Consider the following 13423-nt stretch of genomic DNA (forward strand, 5'->3'; position numbering starts at 1 on the left):
CTCATTCCAAATGCAGTAAATGGTGGATTGACAAGGCAAACGAGTTAGCAGTCTTGAGAACCTTGGCGGAGGCAAGCAGCTCATCTAAGAGAATGTACTAGACCATCTTCGCTGAGGACGAAAATTACATCTAGCTGAGACCAAGGACTATACATCAACATTGAAGTTATATTCACAGTATAGGTGATTGCGACATTCAGCAAGGTATTACAGAGGAAGCAAAAATGGTTAACTTGGAGACCCCAACGAATGAGTGTCTCTTGTAGGAATCATGTCTTAAACAACAAGCCAAATTTGAAAAGGGTGACAAGGAATGCCTCTTAAGATCCAGATCGCCAAAGACCAACTAACATCAGTTATGTGGCCACAAAGGTAATTGTATATTGCTCCCGTTTGAAATCTTTGACTGGCCTCTTCATGGACTTTCCACTCGTAGTAATCATGCTTACTATTGAGCTGAATGGTTGTATTGTGAGACAATAATTGAAGTTGTGTTTCTAACCTTGGAGAAGGGAGATTCCATGATCCATTACTATGTATGGAAGCTATAGGTGCGAATAGGGGGATGCCTAGTCTAGAAGTTGTAGCACCCATGAAATCATGAAGGCATCCAAACAGACTCCAATTATCAAACCAAAACCTTCTTGAGTGACCATTCTGCATTCGAAGTTGAATTAAAGGGAAAACCACATTCTTTAGCGTTAGTAAATTTTTTGCTAACCATGAAAATGACTGAATAGGCTTTATAGTCCAATAATTATGCACTAGAACTTTGAGTATGACTTCTTTGAACCAGGAAACCCATACTGAGTCTGGACGAAACAAGAGAAGCCAAATGAGGTGGAGGCAACAAGCTTTATTCCACGTCTGGAGATCCTTTACTCCGAGTCCACCTGGGATATTCGTAAGAACAATAATCACTCAAGATACCTTTGCAGTGTTGTGACTACTGCATCTCCCTTTTTTATCAACTGCTGCATCTCACTTCCATTAGAAGGTAATATATAAAGAGTTTATTTTTGAGATACATGCTTTCTGAAGAAGGAAACAAAACACGAGAAGGTAGTAATACTTAAAATGACTGTTTTATTGAAAGAGAGTTTTCGAGAAAAAGAAAGCGACTTGACTGGCCAGGAGCATAATTTTTGCTTTAACTAAAGATTCACAATTTGGCAGAGACAGTTGCCTAGAAATTATAGGAACACCAAAATATCAGGACGGTAGTGAACCCGAGATATACCAGTAGAAGCTTCAGTTTTTATATATCATCGTCAGGCATACCAGAAGCAAAGAAACTGGTTTTCTGCATACTAACAACAAGACCAAAAAGGTTTTCAAATTCATAGAGCACTTGTAACACACACTGGACATAACTAATGGATCCATCAATGAAAATCAGGAGGTCATCAGCAAAACAAAGGTGAGTAAGCTTTACTTCCTTACATTTCGGAAGGGATTTTATTTTGTTTTAAGAAGCTACATCATTTAACATATGGGAAAGACAATTCATTGCAATAACAAAAATATATGGGGATAAGGGATCCATCATTGAAATGGAGGCTGGAGTCGGAGATTTCTTGGGAATATACTTCGAAGCTGGAGCCTTTTTGGACTTCTCCTTCATGTCGGGAGATGGTCCAAGATCCAAGAGGGTGAAGAGCAGCCGACGTCGGATTAGACGCCGGTGAGGAACGCTTAGGTGACACACATCTGATGGGGAAAGTCGCAATTTTGGTTGTACTTTAGAGGAGAGAAAAAGTAGCCATTGTATACGAATCCATCTTTTGATGTTATAGAAGACTTCATGTACCAACACCCACAAGATTAAGCGAATTTCACATGGTAACTTTTTTTTTCTAGACTGTTCACACCAAAGAGAGTGTTCACATTAAAAACAAAGGAGTGTTCACAGATATAGCAACGACTTAAAGCATGATACACTTATTATAGACTCATAAGAAGTGTTTCAAGGTGCACTTAACCGAAAAAATCATTCTGTCAAGACTTGCCATATTTGGATCCAAAGGAAATTTGGGAAAATTGTTTTTTTAGAGCAAAAATATGATAACTATGTTCCTTTAGACTAATCTCATATACTTTATGTCCCATTAGGCTAATTATTTTCAAAATGGCAATAATGCCCTTAAAGTTGTAATTTTTTAATATAATAAATAATGGGTTCGATCAAGCGGGATCGATCGATCCGAAATTACAAGGTCGAACGGATCGATCGATCCTGATCATTATGCAGAACAAAAAAACGCGAGGAACAAAAAAACGCGGAGCATATACTGATCGACCTGGTCTATTTCACTCGTTCGACAAAGGTCGATTTCATACAGATCGACCGATCTCGAATTATAGACCGACCGATCAATGGAAGCATAGATATGAATCATGGTAGAAATAATGTGAAAATTCTGTGAACAATCAATGGAATATAGAAGACGGTGTGAGAAGAAGGTTAACACTTTTTTTTTGTTTTTTTTTTAAAAAAAATCGATTTTTTCAAAATATGAAAGTGAATATTCTCAAATATTTTGTTTCCATATTTTTAGAAACTAATTTCTTATCCGTAAAATACAACTAATATGTAGAAATTGGTTTCTACAGGTTTTTAGAATTATAGTAATGTGTAGATTTTGATTTCTACATGTTTTAGATTTACAGTAAATCTGTAGAAGTCGGTTTCTACGTATTTTAGATTTATATTAATGTGTAGATTTTGATTTCTAAAGATTTTAGATTGGTAGGTTAAGCGTGGAATGTGTATTCTAAATATTTTTATAATACTCTTATTTACGTAGATCACGTATTCTAAACATTGTAGATTGAATGAAGAAAAAAGTGGATTTCGTTTTCCACTTCGTAGAATGTCATTTCTACTTTATTTAGAACATAATCTGAAAATTATGATTTAAACATTTTTAGAACTGAAAAAAATACCACTAAGTTCATATATGTATTTTATCAATAGTTACTATTTTTTCAATTTTTTTTTTGTTTGTAAAACTATTTATTAAATTTATTTTCAAAAATATTAAAAGGTATTATAGATAAAAATGACACAAAATAGATATTAGTGTAAAAAGACATATTTATCATTTTTTTGTTCTAAAAAAACAATTTTCCCAAGAAATTTTTCACCGGTGGCTAGGTTTAGAAAACCCTAATGTTAAGGGAAGAGAGAGGAGATGACATTAAAAACTTCTGTTTTCAAGAGTTACCGTGAAAGATGACATTATAAAGAGGATATAAGATCATCAATATCATCATTTTTTCTCAAAAAAAGAAAAATATGATCATTCCTCATCTCTTGTACAAATAAGAAAGTTCTTTGTGAGATATCATTATTAAATAAATGGATTCATAACTCGTGGCTCTTATATCACAGTTTGCCCGTTAGGCAAACATAATCACCATTCTAGTTTGGTTCGTAAATAAAAACTTTAATGCAGTTCATAGTGTAATGTCAAAAAGAAGATTGTTTTGTGTTGTATAGAAAAGAAAGAAAAGTAATTTTTGGTTTTTATAGAAAAAAACTAAAAAAATCAAACATTCTGACCGAATAAACCAAAATAAATATTAATTAAAATAATAGTTATATTTTAGGAGATTAAAAACAAAAAAATAATTTAAAACCGAACCGATATCCAGATTAAACAGATTTAATATGTTTTTATTAAAAATAACAAAACTAATAATCACATTCCGCACAAGACGCGTATTATTACTATACGAAAGTCAACCGAAAATAATAATTAGAGCACATGAAGTCCACTCCAATGGATCTCAAACTCATTTTCTTAAAAGTAAACACAGGTGTGTAAAATCAGATCGTTTGAGATTTATTCTCTGCCTACAGCACACATCCATTATTTAATGAAGCCAATTGTTGGCCCACATATGCTCACTTCACTCCCGGTTATTTAGACACGTGCATTTTGGATCCTTCTCCGATTCCATATCCGATCAAAATTAATTACTCACTTATAATTGTTTCAAAGGGTCACATATATTAACCATCTGGTTTGTTGATAAGAATTCGACCAAATTGAGTTGAAATTTGGTTTGGATTCGGTTGGTTCCACACCCCTACTCAAAAATTAATACCTGACATTTATCCACACTATTACAAGCTTTTTATGTGGAGTTAATTCTTCTTTAATCCTTTGGCAATGGGTGAGAGAGAGAGAGAGAGAGGGTGACCACTACGGAGACAACGCAACCTATTCTCTATTTTTATTTACTTATATTTTTTGGGTTTACAGCTAAATTTCAAGAATAAATCAATCAGACTCCCCCCTGATATCGATTCGTCTTCCTTCTCGCAGCAATGCTGGGAATTTAGCGGCGCTTTGCTCTGCTCTTTAGCTTACTCTGCCCCTTCTGTGGCGACCATGGCGTCAGTAACCAAGTTAGTTTTTCTTTCTGTTAGAGTTTTTTTTTTCATTACCAAACTCTTGAACTTGCAACAGAATTGGATCTGAAAATGTTCTGTACTTTGTCGGATACTTTGTTTCTCATTTCATATCTGAATGTTTCATTGATTTCTTAATAAGTTTCCAACTTTTACTTTGGTTTTTGTAAATAAAAAAAGTAAGTAAAATCTGATCTCCAGATTCATGGCTGAGAACTTGTTCATGGATCATTTGTCATCATCTAGTGGAAATTGATAATTGGATCTGTACTTTTTGGTTGAGTCTTGAATTTATTTAATCTTTGATCATACTTTTATGGTAGAACCGGTTTGATGGAGACTCCTCGTAGTAAACCTTCGCCACGACTGAGTAAACTCAATGCTGCTAAATCCGAAGGCACATCCTCTTCCCCGGTGCCAAACCGTAGTTCTCCTCCTCAGACAGTCAACTCAAAGCCTTCTCGGACTACTTCTAGAGTTCCTACACCCGATGTAACTTTTTTTTTTGTCTTTTGGTTTTTTTTGTCTTTTGGTTCCAAAACTCTAAAAGAGTTTCTTTTATTTTTTCTTCTTGTGAACTTATCTTGTGTTGACATTTTTCAGAAAGTGCCACCACGGTCGGTAAAAGGGTCGGAGCTGACTAAAATTCAGGAGGATTTAAAGAAAGCCGAGGAGCAAATAGCATTGCTCAAGAACAGTAAAGCTAAAGCGATAGATGATCTTAAAGAATCCAATGAGAAACTCAAAGAGGCATTGGCAGCTCAGGAAAAGGCTGAGGAGAGTTTCCAGGCCGAGAAACTCCGAGCTGTTGAACTGGAACGGGCTGGAGTGAGGAACGAGCTTGAGTCTATTAGGTACCAGCACGCCTTGGACATCTCATCTCTCCTCTCTACCACAGAAGAACTCGAGAGGATTAAACATGAACTGGCTATCACGGCCGATGCTAAAAACAAGGCGCTAAGCAATGCCGAGGAAGCCACCAAGATTGCTGAAATCCAGGCTGAGAAGGTTGAGATTCTTTCTTCTGAGTTAGGGCGGTTAAAGGCATTTCTCAGTTCAAAGGAAGAGAAGGAAGCTATTGAAGGTAACCAGATCATTTCTAAACTGAAGTCCGAAATTGAAACGTTGAGAAAGGAGCTTGATAAGGTTGAGACTAGCATGAAAGATAAAGAAGGATCAGTTGAGAAGCTTAACGTTGATCTAGAAGCTGCTAAAATGGCTGAATCTTCCGCTAATGGTTTAGCAGAAGAATGGAAGAACAAGGTTCATCAACTTGAAAAGAAAACTAATAGATTGAAGACCTCTGCTTCAGAATCTATGGACTCTTTTATGAAGAAGCTGGCTGAATGTAATCAGGTGCTGGATGAGGCGAGGTCAGACAATGCCGCACAGAAAGATAAGATTGAGGATCTAGAGAGAACAATTGAAGCGCAGAGAAAGGATCTTGAGGAATCTAGACGACAGGTTTGCATCGCAAAAGAAGAAGCTTCTAAGATGGAAAAGCTTCTAGAGATCTCCCAAGAAGAGAAGACTAAAGCCTTGGAAAATGAAAAAGCTGCAACTAATGAAGCGAGGGAAGCGCAGGAGGAGCTCTTGTCATGTAAAGCGGAGCTCGAGTGCCGTGAAGCCGAAGTTGAAAGTTTGAAGTTGGATTCAAAGGAGACAAATGAAAAGTATGAAAAAATGCTGGAGGAAGTAAGAAAAGAAAACGCTAGTCTTAAAAGCGATCTAGATAGCGAGTTCGAGAAGTCTAAGGCTGGGTGGGAACAGAAAGAGCTTCATCTGATGGGATGCGTGAAGAAATCAGAAGAAGAAAGTTCGTCTTTGCGTGAAGAAGTAAGCAAGCTGATGAATTTGCTCAAAGAAAGTGAAGAAGATGCCAATCTCAAGGAAGCTGAGGGGGAGATAAAGTATCTACAGGAAACACTTGGAGAAGCAAAAGCTGAAAGCATGAAACTGAAAGAGAGCTTGTTGGACAAAGAAGAGGAGTTGGAGAATGTCGTGGCAGAAAACACCAGCCTCAGAAAATGGGAAAGCTCTGTACTCAAGAAAATGGAGGAGTTGTCAAAGGTAAAAGAAGCCTTGGTTGATAAAGAAACCAACCTCTTAAGCATTACTCAAGAAGCTGAGGATCTGAAAGGAAGGGAAGCTGCCCATTTGAAGCAGATTGAGGAGTTATCGGTGGCGAATAAAAGCTTGGTTGATAACTTAACCAAATTGAAGAGCATTGTTCAAGAAAGTGAGGAACAAAGAGAAAGGGAAGCTGCTTCTCTTAAGAAGATTGAGGAGTTATCTGTGGCGAATGAGAATTTGGTTGATAAGGCAACGGATCTGCAAAGCATCGCCCAAGAAAGGGAGGCTGCTTATCTTAAAAAAATTGAGGAGTTGTCTGCCGCAAATGAGAGCTTGGTGGATAAAGAAACAAAACTGCAGTGCGTTGAGCAAGAAGCTGAGGAGCTCAGAGGAAGGGAGTCTGTTCATCTGAAGAAGATTGAGGAGGTGTCAAAGGCGAATATGAGCTTGGTTGATATGCAGAATATTATTCAAGAAAGAGATGGTCTCAGAGAAAGGGAGGTTGCTTATCTTAAGAAGATGGAAGAATTGTCAACAGCGAATGAAAGCTTGGCTGAGAAAGTTTCTGACGAACGTAAGGAGCTCAGAGAGACTGTGAAGACTGAGGAGTTGTCACAGTTGAATAAAAGCCTAGTTGAGAAAGAGACCAAATTGCAGACGGTTGTTCAGGAAAATGAGAAACTGAGAGAAAGCGAGTCTGCTCATCTTAAAGAAACTGAGGAGTTGTCAAAATTGCATGAAGCCCTTGCTGATAAAGAAACCAAACTCGAGGTTTCTAATCAAGAGAAAGAGGAGCTCAAAGAAAGGGAGACTGCTTATCTCAAGAAGATTGAGGAGCTGTCAAAGGTGCAAAAGGATCTTCTTAATAAAGAAAATGAGTTGCTGCATGAGATTGAGGACCTTGGATCCAAGGACTCTCTAGCCCAAAAGAGGATAGAAGAGTTATCAAACTTCAATAAAAGTTTACTCGTAAAAGAGAACGAGTTACAGGCTGTGGTTTGCGAAAATGTGGAGCTGAAGTCCAAGGAGGTTTCGTCACTCAAGACAATAGACGAGTTATCAGATCTTAATCACAGTTTGCTTCTTAAAGAAACGGAGGTGAAGGCTGCAATAGTCGAAAACGAGAAGCTCAAGGCCGGAGCAGCCTCGTCCCTTGAGAGGATCGATGAGTTGACAAAACTTAAACGGAGTTTGCTTGACAAGCAGAACGAGTTCCAGGATGTTTTACATGAAAACGGGGAGCTTAAGGCCAAAGAAGCTTCTTCTTTGAAAAAGATTGATGAGCTGTTACATCTTGAGCAAAGCTGGCTTGCTAGAGAAAGTGAGTTTCAAAGAGTCGCTCGAGAAAACGAAGAGCTAAGAACGCGTGATGCTTTAGCAGCAAGAAAAATAGAGGAGTTGTCGAAGCTGAAAGAGAGTTTACTTGACAAAAAGACAGAGCTAGAGACAGCCATGCAGGATAACGATGAGCTAAAGGGCAGGGAAGCTGCCTGTCTTGAGAAAATGGAGGAGTTATCAAAGCTGGTAGAGGAAGCTTCACCTACCAAAGAGATATCAGTTCTTGGAAATGGCATCGGAAACGATTATGACTTGGTACAGTTTTCTGAAGTAAATGGTTCTGGGAGTGCGGATGAAAAGTCAGAGACTGATCTTTTCCATGACAGAAGCAGAGAACACAAGGTACTAGAAAGTCCAATGGAAGCAATTCGTAAAGCAGCGGATAGTGTTGAAGAAGGAAAAGACGGTGTGGAGACTGAGTTCAAGATGTGGGAGAGCTACAAGATCGAAAGAAGCGAAGTATCTGCAGAGAGAGAAACCGAGATCGACTCTGTGGAAGAGGAAGTTGAGTGGAAAACACAAGGTAGTGAGAACTTGGATCAGTTCAGCAATGGCTTGTCTTCAGCAGAAGACTCTGGAAGTCTGCTCTTAAAGGAACAACATATGAAGAAGAAGAAACCTTTGCTCCAGAAATTTGGAAACCTGCTTAAAAAGAAGAGTACAAGCTGCAGCAGCAGCAGCAGCAGTCAGAAGTAGAGGAGGAGGATGGCCTCTTTGCAAAACTGAACATTTCGTGGTTTACATTTTGTTATTTTTATCTTAAAGTTTAATTAAGAGTGTAGCTCTAAATTTGACCAAAGTGTTTGATATATGCATTCACATGGCTAACAAATAAAGTTTTAGACTGTCTACACTTGCCCTTTGATATTGTTCTCTCTTTTTTTCTTCTTGAAATTGTTATTGTTTTGTCGTGTTCTGGAAAGAGTGAACATTTTATTATACATTTATATGTATAGAAGCAGGTTAACACTGGAGAAAAATTTGCTTTTGATTCAATTTACTTATTGTATTCATATGTATTAGAAACTTGGTGGCTATGAGTCATATGAATTTGCTGTTTTTACTAATCTAAAATTTGTGAGTTTGATCTGTGTGTTCTCAACTCTCAAGTGTTGAGCAAAACCAATAAACAAGAAAGAAACAGTTATCTAATATTATTTCAGGATTTGGTCTATGTAAGTCATATACTAGACATTAACAGCCTTTATCTGCTGACAGAACAGTTAGGCACTTAGTGAGACAGAGAGGAGGGACGATAGCTTGAACTTCTTAATCTTTCCAGAGTCTCGTGGCTGGAACACAACCTCGGTGCTCGACCTAACAGTCACTTCCTTCGTCTCTGATCCTGAACTGCCTTCACTTCTGTAGTCCCTATACGAGTAGAGAACCTGCAACCTTGTTGGAGCTGCAACCAAAAAAATACCTTTTTAAATTAACCACACTCCATTTTACACTCCGTTAGTCAGAAATAGAATCACATCACTGAGAACAAAAACTGACCAGATCAAGGTCTCCATTGTTCTAACCCCCAATTCTTTTCCGTCATAAATTCAGAAAATAAAATTCTTAAAAGAACTCCAGATTTTTAAAGCATGAAAAATTTTAATTCTTTGTAAAATGTAAACACAGAAGCTGAAGCATATGGAAGAAGAGAATGAAAATGCTAAAGATAGTAGTTCACTGGAATCAAATACACACTAAATGTAAAAGAAAGAGAAATTACCGAATCCAAGCATGCTAGTTTGCTGAATAGAGATACGGTCAACTTTTGATCTTTTGATATGCCTCAAAGCCAAAGTGTCTTCCTCCTTTCCTTTAAACTCGAGGAACTCTCCTAACACAATCTTGCTGTTTTTAAGCTCCACCCTGCAAATCATAATCAAACCCTTTACAAGAAAACTCTTTGAACAGAAGGGGTTCAGAAATGTACGAGGTATTGACCCACCTATCCCACACTGGTGCCGAGCCAAGGATGAAGTTAAGTTTTTGATGCGAAGAGTCGTGCATCTCTTTCCCTGAGCTGAATGCGCCTTTAACCCAACCAGAAAGTATGTTTCTTGAGACTGGTTTCAGGTGTTGCCACTCTTCGTAGGTAATTACCTCACTCGGAAATGCATGCATCGTACTGAAAATAAACAGAAACAAATAAGTTTTATCAATCACAAAGACAGTAGAAACAAAAATAACAAAACATACCGAAAATTTGGGTTGGGAATAACAACTTTGCAAGAGATATTTCCTTCTAGCAAAGTAACGCCTCTCTGTTCAAGATATGACTCAAGAACTGAAGCCTGTTTCTTCACTTCAGCCAGCTGAGAAAACATGAATCTATTAGTGAGAAACAAACTTTGTTTGCTATTTCAATTGTCAAGACGGACTTTGGACATTTGGTTAAAAGAAATGTATTCCTGTCATAATGGATAAATTACGAAATCAAAGAAGATGAAACATACAGGGTCAGGGTAGGTCTGGGTTGAATGATGCTTCCCACCTTCACAAACCCAGCTCCCATCACTCGTTACCGTAACAATTCCAGATAGGTTCTTAACACCGACCACCTCAACTTGTCTACACCAATATTATATCACTTGTTATCTCATTAGCTGCACAGATACTACGAAGAAGAAGAAGAAGAGAGAATTTGATTTACCCTTTGGTGACGAGAACAAGATCGACGTCCTGTCTAGAAGAAGTGTCTGCATCTGGAATTCGAAGCCCTACATAAGCTTTTCCGCCGTGAAGCTTCTCAAGTCTGCAATTTTACAAAACATTCAAATCGGGAATCGAAGATCGGGAAACACAAGGGAGAGAGAGAGAGAGAGAGAGAGGATGGTGCCTGTGAGCAACGGAGAAGAGAGCAGTGGAGTCGGACGTTTCTACGTCGGAAAACTCGTCGTTGTAAAAGAAAAGGCTAACGATTTTGTAGATCGCGAGAGCGCAGATGATCTCCACCCACATCCTTGTCTTCTTTCGATTCGATTTGCGGAAGGAAGTGCACTTGCAAAAATAACTAAAGAGAAATTAAAACTTTATAACCAAATTACAAGATCTTTTTTATTTTTATCTTTGGTCGGCAAACTATATAACTTTTTTTTTGGATTAACCCCCTTTGGAGTTTGGACTTTAATTGCAAATTTATGTGCATTACTTGTTTTCTTATAAATTAGGATGCTTTTCTGAGATTATCTTTTCCAAAATGATGCTTAAATATATAAAAGAAAACAAAATGATGTAAAATATATAATATATTACATATTTTAAAACAAGTGTAGTTATATTAATTTATTATATTGATAAAAATTTTCCACTAAGTTTGATTTGGACAGAAACATTTAAACTGAATCCCTACCTATATCAGCAATTTATTGTATCAGTCCTATAAATTAAAGGGTAATCCACTAAATAAAATTAATTTATTGTTTTTACATTAAATTCTAGCTTAATGATTTTTATCCAAAATAAATCTAATTATGAGAGATTATATTTAAAAATTAATTTATTATAAATCAAAATATTTTGTTTTGTATTAATGTCATTATATTTTGTTACAGAATATAGATCTTAAATACCAAAATTTATATGCAATAACATTTTATATTTATATAAAATTAATAACAAAAATAAATAAATTGAGTAGAATAAAAGATACTAATGAATAATTATTATAACACGTTTGAAAATTATCTTGTATTCATGTCATATATTTTTTATGTGTTATCACAAATGTATATATGTCACTAAATTAAAATTCAGATTAAGAGCATCTACAAAAGAAACTCTATAACTTTAAATATAGATTTTTTTGTTCTTCAAAGAAGAATTTCAAAACTTCAAATTTAGAGTTTTAAAGAGTGAAACTTCATATTTGAAGTTTCAATACTCAAAACTCCAAATTTGAAGTTTCATCATTTTATTTGTATTTTCGTCCTTATAATTAATTACATATCATATTTATGATTCTTAAATGTTTTTTTTCATTTATCGTTTTAACCTTTAAAAGTTTTTTATATCCTAAATATTTCAATTTATTTTTATAAATTCAAATTTTACACACAAAATTAAATAAACATTTTAAAATAAGATTTATAATATTTTCAAACTTGAATTAGACAACAAGAATATTACAAAATAAACTTAATAATTTTTTATAAAGATATATGAAGACATAATTATTGAACAAATTTAAATATTACAACCACAATATTAGTCTAGCAAATTTTCTCCGGAACTTCTAAAATATTGTCCAAAATGTTTTTGTGTAACCGAAGATAGAGCATTTACAGAAATAGTTTTGTGGAATAATGTGATATTTTACTTGTACTTTATATTAAACTATGTATTTCTATTTATAATTTTATATTTTAGTGTAAAAATTTATTAATTAATATTACTGTGATATTTTTATTTATAGTTATTTATAAAAGTTTTATGGATTTATTTTAATTATGATAAATATAAGGACTATAGTGTAAATTACAAATAATTTTGAAGTTTTCCTCTTGAAAAAAAACAACTTGAAACTTCAAATATAAAGTTTTGCAAACTCTAAAATAGAGAGGCTTGGGAGATGCTCTAAAGATTTTTTTTTGTTTTTCACTCCTAGTAATATATTGGCAAAATAGGCAGCCAAAAATAGATTTTTATTCTAAGCTCTTGTATTAATTTTTTTTATTGTGTTTCCTGTGTGGAAGGTTGCTCTTTGAAATTTTAGTCTTTAGATTAGGTTCAATTAAGCATGAGTATTTTATCTGGAACAGAAATTCAAACTGAGATCGACCCAAAAATCTTTGAACTAAAACGGAACCAAAATTCTACGAGTACATATATGGTCTAAAATTTCTCTATCAAAATAAAAAACTACCCAAATTAAATTAGATCCGAGAAGAATGGACTTTAATAAATCTGACTAGGTAAAAACCGATCAAAACCTAACATGGAAACCTGAATATTCAAAAAAACCGATCTAAACCTAACATGGAAGCCTGAATTTCCAAAAAACCGAAAATCCAAGACAAATAAATTCTTATAGACTAAATATAAGAGCGAAAGATAAGACGCGGTCAATCTGAATCAAATCTGCAAAGAATTTGCGGTCAACATTACGTTGATTTTGTATTATATTGCTCAAGGGTTTCAAAACTAGCAATATAAAATTATAATTGAAACATAGTATATATAAGAAAAAATCTTTCAGTGGTGTAGCATCAATTAAACATTTAAAATAAATTTCAAAAACAATTTTTAATAATAACATCATATAATTCATAATATAACATTAATATAGGAGTGTGTTTCTCTATATTTACAATTTACAAGAAATGAAAATATAAGTTTTTTCCATCAAAGATTATTTTCCGGCCAAACTTTTAGGTCTTTAAGTTGTGCTTTATCTACACGCTTGAAAACAGTATTCTAGCTTTATATTTGCATGTTCAGTTTGGATTTGACCGGATCTTGTGTTTCCCTCTGATATTTCATCTTAATAATTCATTTGACTTGGATTTTTGAATTTCCGGGAGCATAACTTTAGTTTTCACTCAGATGTTGATACATAAGAAGGTTCGGTTTGGGTTCGATCAAAGATAAAAAAAA

General features: G+C 35.1%; 2 protein-coding genes across 2 annotated transcripts; one reads left to right on the plus strand and one right to left on the minus strand.

The window, feature by feature from the left end:
* The first annotated feature begins 4136 nt into the window (after positions 1–4136).
* Positions 4137–8774, plus strand: LOC106326923 (putative WEB family protein At1g65010, chloroplastic). Its single transcript, XM_013764890.1, has 3 exons — positions 4137–4417; positions 4744–4912; positions 5024–8774. The coding sequence occupies exons 1-3, from the start codon at positions 4401–4403 to the stop codon at positions 8525–8527; spliced, it is 3690 nt and encodes a 1229-aa protein (XP_013620344.1). The 5' UTR covers positions 4137–4400; the 3' UTR covers positions 8528–8774.
* Positions 8775–8920: 146 nt separating this feature from the next.
* On the minus strand, positions 8921–10868 carry LOC106326924. The gene is made up of 7 exons (XM_013764891.1): positions 10668–10868; positions 10482–10583; positions 10285–10399; positions 10028–10143; positions 9777–9956; positions 9555–9697; positions 8921–9236 (listed from the first exon to the last, which is right to left on the minus strand). Exons 1-7 carry the CDS (start codon positions 10787–10789, stop codon positions 9055–9057), a joined length of 960 nt encoding a protein of 319 aa, XP_013620345.1. The 5' UTR covers positions 10790–10868; the 3' UTR covers positions 8921–9054.
* Positions 10869–13423: the final 2555 nt, after the last annotated feature.

Source organism: Brassica oleracea, chromosome C2, assembly GCF_000695525.1.
Source record: "Brassica oleracea var. oleracea cultivar TO1000 chromosome C2, BOL, whole genome shotgun sequence".
Classification (NCBI taxonomy): domain Eukaryota; kingdom Viridiplantae; phylum Streptophyta; class Magnoliopsida; order Brassicales; family Brassicaceae; genus Brassica; species Brassica oleracea.

What these genes read in the sequence shown, in the direction of transcription:
- LOC106326923 (XM_013764890.1), top strand. An exon ending in CTAGAGTTCCTACACCCGAT is followed by an intron (nt 4,913 to 5,023) that starts GTAACTTTTTTT and finishes GACATTTTTCAG; the next exon opens with AAAGTGCCACCACGGTCGGT.
- LOC106326924 (XM_013764891.1), bottom strand. Translation starts at nt 10,789, where the DNA reads ATGTGGGTGGAGATCATCTGCGCTCTCGCGATCTACAAAATCGTTAGC. An exon ending in CTCTTCTCCGTTGCTCACAG is followed by an intron (nt 10,584 to 10,667) that starts GCACCATCCTCT and finishes GTAAAATTGCAG; the next exon opens with ACTTGAGAAGCTTCACGGCG. An exon ending in ATTCCCAACCCAAATTTTCG is followed by an intron (nt 9,957 to 10,027) that starts GTATGTTTTGTT and finishes GTTTATTTTCAG; the next exon opens with TACGATGCATGCATTTCCGA.